The sequence below is a fragment of the Danio aesculapii genome, chromosome 16, assembly GCF_903798145.1.
Source record: "Danio aesculapii chromosome 16, fDanAes4.1, whole genome shotgun sequence".
Taxonomy (NCBI): domain Eukaryota; kingdom Metazoa; phylum Chordata; class Actinopteri; order Cypriniformes; family Danionidae; genus Danio; species Danio aesculapii.
Window position 1 is genome coordinate 37103703 of NC_079450.1, and position 7209 is coordinate 37110911.

Consider the following 7209-nt stretch of genomic DNA (forward strand, 5'->3'; position numbering starts at 1 on the left):
GAATGATTTCTGAACAGTCATGTTGTGTTACGTGTATTTTATGCCCTTAATGTGGACTTTTATATCAATTTTATGGCCCGTTTCCACTGACTGGTTCGGTATGGGTCACCTTTATCAGGCTTGCGTTTCTACTGCCAAAAGGGTACCAATGGTACTCCTTTGGTGGGCATGGTGTATGACAGAAAGTTTCAGTCATCTTTATTCTCGCTCTAGGAAATGTCAAAGTTAAGCAGTATGGGTCGTTCACATATCATATGAAAAGCACTCCTCACAAAACAGATGCTTTATACACATATACTTGTGTATAAATGTTCATTACTAACCTTTCTGTGAACATGATTTGGTTAAAGCTGCAGATCAATGATATAAGCTAAGATACAAGGCTAACTCAAATGAAATAGCCCACTGTAACGTCTGCAATTATATAAAATAAATAAATTAATGCAAAGTATATGAACGCATACAGACCCTTACAGTCTCTGATATGTTACCAATTACAGATAAACTACACACAGCATACATTTAGTCCTTATTTGGGTTCAAAAACAACACGAAATGTAGCCCACAGTCAGAGCAAACATCTCATCTGTATCTTTAATCTTCACCAGCACATGTAACCTCTGTTAAAAAGTAATTGCGTCATTCCGAGTTCATAAGAGTCCAAAAGGTGATAATAATAGTTCAACATGGCAGATTGTTCAGGTTTTAGGTTGCTGAAAGAATCATTTGCTCCTTTGTTTTTTTGGACTTCTCCTTTGTTTTTTCGTGCTTCACTCTCATGTTTGTCCATTTCTGAAAGGATCGGATGTCAGAAGCACTTCAATAATCATGCGCATGTTATAATCATCAGCTTAAGAAGTTTGTTATTTCAAAAATAGACGTGCAGCAAGTGCAAGCGAAAAGGCGAAACCGCTCGCGCTTTAGACAGCCTTGTAAACAGCTACGGGTCACAGGGTAGATTCTGCTCTTCTGGGTTTTGTGGCTGTTCATAAAGACGACGACAAGATTTGTTTAGCCTCGGGTTGACCATGGCTCATTATTATATGTAAATATTATTATTGTGTAATGTCTCGGCTGTACTGTATTTAAAACATGGCGGTTCCTTTGTTTTCATTGTCCTGCTTGTCCATGAGTGAGTGACCTATCTCTCTAAACCAATAGCGTTCAGTTGAGCGTCTTGTTCCGCCTTCTGTTACCCTTTTGTTGTGCTAGGTACCCTTTGCAAAGGGTACCCAAAAAGTGGTATGGTACGGTTCGCTTTTAGGTACCTTTTGAGAGTGGAAACGGCCAGAAAAGCGTACCGAACCAAACCGTACTGAACCACTCAGTGGAAACTAGCCATTATTGCATCCTTGCTGAATCTTAAGATTATTTGCATAATAAACAACAGTAATACTGTTATCTAAATAATCTGCTTTGGGCAGTAGTTGTTAAATTGTGTAACAGGAAAAGAAAGTGTACTGCACAACCTTGATTGTCAGAGTCAAACGTGATAAAAAATGATTTTAGGCCACCTAATAGTGATCACCCTTCCCTATATGTAATTGTTCACAACAGGAAATGATGCGTGTCTGTTCTAATAGATGGTCCATCTCTGGAAATTCCCTGAGGAGACCTGTCCAATCGTGACTGTTGTTCTCAACATGTGTTTGTCACATCAGGAACTTCCCTTCATTTCTTAATTCTGTCTTTTTTTTTCTTATTCACAGCAACTGGACCTGCACTCCTGTCCCAAGCCTATTGTTTTTATCCTCCACTCCTTCCTCTCTGCCAAGATTGCACGATTAGGATTGGTAGCCTGAGATTGAACTGTTATAGACTGATTATCCCAACAAACCTGGGAAACTGGGACTCGCAAGACTGAACGAAGGCGATGTAGCAAACCAGACCTCTGAATGATTTTAATCACATTTCAGTAAATGACAAACAATGTATTTTTCAGAGAAATTCTAATTCTAGTGAAACACAATTTCACATTGATTTTTTTAAGAAAGAATGCAACTATATGATGAACACTAACCTGTGATTGGAGCTAAAAATATATACTGGAAGTATTGTTTTAGAGTCCAATATGGCACTTACAATATTAACTCCTTTATAACGTTGAGAGGGCTGTCCTGACTAATTGCATCTGTCTGGCAGCTAATGTGGATTAAAAAAAGACTAGTTTAATGCACATAAAAGTTAAACAGCCTGAAAACAGTCACAGTGTTTTGTCTAAACTGCTTTCTGCAATAGTTGTTTCACCAAGGACAGTCTATAGCAGGGGTTTTCAACCTGAGGTGTACATTGGAGTAATTATCAGACCTCCTAGTTTTTCGCGATTTTGCGATCTCTGAATCCAACACAAAATCAACAAAAAGACGTTTGTTTTTTTTTTTGCGATCCTGCAAAATTATTAATTTAAATGCAAAAGAATCTCGAAAAAAATGTTAATAATCTCATAAAACATCCAATTCCAAACCATATAATCTAATTATATTTATTACTTGAAAGTGAAGGGAAGTTGTTTTGCAGCCTATACGGTAAGCAGATGCGTCAAGTGCAAGTAATTTACATGTGAAGTCATTGCAAAGATGCGATTAGACATCCTGTGGCACAAATCGAGTGAATGACATGGCGTGAATTAGGTGTTTCGTGCATTTGATGCACTTTAGACTGCAAAAGAAAGTGGAAGCAAACATCTAACAAATGGAGCAATAGAAGAGACAGAATGCAGCTTACAATAGTGGAGATTGGTTTAAGGATGACGTTTGCTGGATGTGACTGATTTGAAGGACATTATTTGTGCTTTACATGTATGGCAGGTATTATGATGGCCATCAAATCGATAAATGATTTTATTTAACTTTTTCCTTGCCATTGACGAGAGAAAACACTTCCCTGCCATTGACGAGTTTTACGGCAATCTGTGTTTTTGGTGTATTACGGTAGGGGAATCCCTAACGCATGTCCTACAGTATGTGTGAGGTACGTTATGTCAGATGCTCCGGTGAGTGAAATCTGAGAAAGAGAAAGTAAGATCGTGGGTAAAAATTAGTTATACAACCTTCCTTTAGCTTAATCCCAACTGTTTTTTATCTGCTTTAGATCTTGTCTTGGCAAGAGACCAAAAAAAAGGAGCTTCACTTTTATGATTTGTGACATAAAGATTACACACAGTTGAAGTAAGAATTATTCAAGAGGACTTCACTGTATGTATGTATGTATGTATGTATGTATGTATGTATGTATATATATATAATTTTATAAATATAATTTTATAAATATAATTTAGTGATTAAAAATATATAAATAAAAAAGATTCATTATATATATTTAATTAATCTTTTTTCATTTATCTATATATATAATTTACTTATCTATCTATCTATCTATCTATCTATCTATCTATCTATCTATCTATCTATCTATCTATCTATCTATCTATCTATCTATCTATCTATCTATCTATATATATATATATATATATATATATATATATATATATATATATATATATATATAATTAATCTTTTTTTATTATATATATTTTTAATCGCAAAATTTTCCACTACTTTTTGGGAATTACCGCCACAATAATCAGTCATTTTTATGGCAAGAAAAAAATCATGAAAAACTAGGAAGTCTGAATTATTGACACTGGATGAGGATTTACAGTTAGTTTGTTTTGGAACCCAACATGTGCTCTCAGAAACAAGCTAAGCCATCACACTACATTCTCATTTACTTACATACTGTATACACCATCCTACTGAAAGATTTTACTGAATTATGTAAGCTAGGTAGGGCTGCATGATTGATCGAAGCTCGTATTTAAGCCCGTTTTGTCAGTAAAGTTGGCTCTGTAATCAGCTGTAAATCTCCAGCATCTGCTTTCAGATGGAGAAGTGTTTGGTACACAGAGGCATAGTTTACCTTAATCTTACCCCAGACATGCTCAATAATGTTTATATCTGATGACTGGGCTGGCCAATCTTGGAGCACCTTGACCTTCTTTGCTTTCAGGAACTTTGATGTGGAGGCTGAAGATGAGAAGGAGCATTATCCTGCTGAAGAATTTGCCCTCTCCTGTGGTTTGTAATGTAATGCGCAGCTCAAATGTCTTGATACCTCAGGCTGTCGATGTTACCATCTACTCTGCAGATCTCTCACACAACCCCATACTGAATGTATCCCAAACCATGTTTTTTTCGTTCATCATACTTGACTGATTTCTGTGAGAATCTTGGGCCCATGTGGGTCCATGCACTTAAACAGATGATTCATAAGAAAAATCTACCTTCTGCCACTTTTCCAAATGATCAACTAGAAGTCAAGTTATTATTTGTTGCTCTTACAACTGTGATCGACAAGACTTTTATCAGGTATATTATGATATATATATATATATATATATATATATATATATATATATATATTATATATATATATATATATATATATATATATATATATATATATCTCAGTGCTTCCCACAGGTTTGAAATATACTTGCGGTGGTCAATGGGTTGAAACACATTTTATCCACATCACATAAATAGTTATATTAAACAACTATATGTGACAAACAAAACATAATTAATTTAGATAAACTCTTCATTTTCAATGGGTTAAAGTTAAAAAAGTAAAAAAAAATCCACTATTTTGCTTATTTTTATGCTCTTCCAGAGCCATGTGCACCCACTGACAGGTGAAATCTGCTTCTCTCCATCTCGCATTCAAGTTCAGATTGCTTTATTGGCATGACATTTTGTACAGTATTGCCAAAGCATCTTAGATGTATACAATATGTAATATATTGACATCATCAAATGAATAAAATGTATATCAAATGAGAAATAAATGAGAGGAAAAAAAGAATAATATCTCAAATAATTATAATAATTACAGGAATAATACGTGTAGATCATTTCAATAAGGCAAATGAGTTGATTAACCATTTCTAATGCTGTACAAATATTTTGCAGCCAATTTAGATGTCATTTTATCCACTTCGAGTATTCAGTAAAGTTTTTTTCTGAGTAGTTTAGATTAAAGATTAAATCCGGACATTTTAGTAGATTTAGAAACCCCAGCTGGATGCAAAAAAATTTCTGTGGATCTGCAGAGCACGAGAGACTGTCTGTGGGAGTGGTGACAGTTCTCACACTGCAACACAGTACAAAATGGGTAAAGGAGAGAAGATTTTCCACTACATAATCGATTGCGGATGTTTGGTTATAGTGGGCAGATACAAAAAAAAGTGTAAAAGGGTGATAATAATACAGTAAAGAGTCACTTAATATATTTAGGCGGCCGTTAATTTACCTGGGCGGCCCGCCCAAGTAAAGTCTACGCTGTAAAAAATAAATCCGTAAAATTTACAGTAAAAAAAGCGGCAGCTGTGGTTGCCAGTATTTTACCGTAAAATTTCTAATTTTTACAGTAATATACCGTATTTCATTAATTTATAGAGGTAATGTGTCTGTATTTTGAATTACCAACATCTACACATATTTTGTTTCTAAGAAAGACACATTAACAAAGCCATATGCAGGTGGTAATGATTAAGTTACATAATGAACCATCGCTCATCACATACAAATTTTCCCATATGTACTAAAGAGAATACTAAACACCAGTATGGTAACATGCATAAAATTAAAGTCATGAAATAAACATTGTTTATCAACATTAGATGTAACATAAATCTCTAATGTGCATAACTGATAGGGAAACATCTAAAAAGATCCACAGTAATGTCAACAAAAAGCATAAAAAGTGATGTGCCCTGCAGGGAATTCTGGGAAAGTCAATTTACGGTTATTCACCGTGTATATTAAGGAAACACTGTTAACCAGGTTACGGATTTTTACCGTTGAAATCACAGCCATTTTTATAGTGCATGTGTGGGAAGCACTGTGTATATAACATGCAAAAAAGGCTTCAAATATACATTGCACAATACAAATAAACAGATTTCAGTAAATAAACACCCTTAATGTGTTTATACTTTTATTACGAATTTCATGTTAATGTTTACATTCACCATCTCATTTATAAAACTCCTAAGACAATCAAGTTATATCTCTAAACTTTAACTAAAAATGCTGCACCTCCAACCTTCTTTGTTCAGTACTGTGCAAGTCTGCACCAACGCATCTTTGATATCAAGAGTGCATCCAGATTATTTCACACGTCCTGCGTTCTTGAGTATTGGAACTAAACTTTGGCGGTTGATGATGATGTTACACCAACAACCATGCCATGTTCAAATAATTCCTTACGAAGTCAGAAAATCATCTTCCCCATTCTGATGCTCGGTTTGAACTCCAACAGATCGTCTTGACCATGTCTACATGCCTAAATGCACTGAGTTGCTGCCATGTGATTGGCTGATTAGAAATTAGCTTTAGTGAGCAGCTGGACAGGTGTACCTAATAAAGTGGCCAGTGAGTGTATGTGTGTATGTATGTCATAGCATAATTATGTTATGGTGGAGAGGGGCATGTCCTAAAAGGTTGAAAACTCCTGGTCTATAGTGTCATCAAAGAAACACGTCAACAAACTGTCTACTTTTACAAGGTCACAAGTGACAAAAGAGGAAAACTGAGACTGTCAGCCCTCCCTGCACACCTGTATCTGTTTCCACAGACCAACAGTTTCGGTGACTTTTACAAATGTATAGATGCAAAAGAAATCTTTAATAATGTTGGCATATTTGTGTATTTGTTCTTAATATTGGTCAAAAGGATGATACACATGAATGCGCCCAAGCACAACAACTATTATGGAGGCTCATATTTGCTTTGGTTTGACCCGTGGTCATGTTCTGCTTCACACAAAGGCTATTCAAGCACTTTGGATGTCAGATTATAAATTAGAGCACTTGATAGTTTCCAAGTTAACCAGCAATTAGTGTCCATTGTCAGGCGCTGAGCTTTCCCAGAGCACTGCTCCATTGTCGGGGTTATGGATTTGGGACAGCGGGGCCCCTGTGGCACAGTCTTTGTCTCATCTGTGAATCCGTCACTCGCACATTCCAGCACACATGACGGATTCTGGAGTCACGGGGCTGGGAATCAGTTTTCCCTGTTGAAGGAATAGTTTACTCTAAAGTCAATGGACATTTTCATTGTTTACTCATCCTCAAGTTGTTTCAGGTATCACTTTTAGTCTATTGTTTTAACATTTTAATTTAGTCTTTATAGCGGAAAACACACACAC

General features: G+C 35.6%; 1 protein-coding gene across 1 annotated transcript in view; it reads left to right on the forward strand.

The window, feature by feature from the left end:
* sntb1 (syntrophin, basic 1) overlaps positions 1–2356 on the forward strand; it is an 88982-nt gene extending 86626 nt beyond the window's left edge. The window contains exon 7 of the mRNA XM_056476146.1: positions 1710–2356. Within this exon, the coding sequence (XP_056332121.1) occupies positions 1710–1802 (93 nt within the window). The 3' untranslated portion in view covers positions 1803–2356. The remainder of the gene's footprint in view (positions 1–1709) is intronic.
* The last annotated feature ends 4853 nt before the right edge of the window (positions 2357–7209 follow it).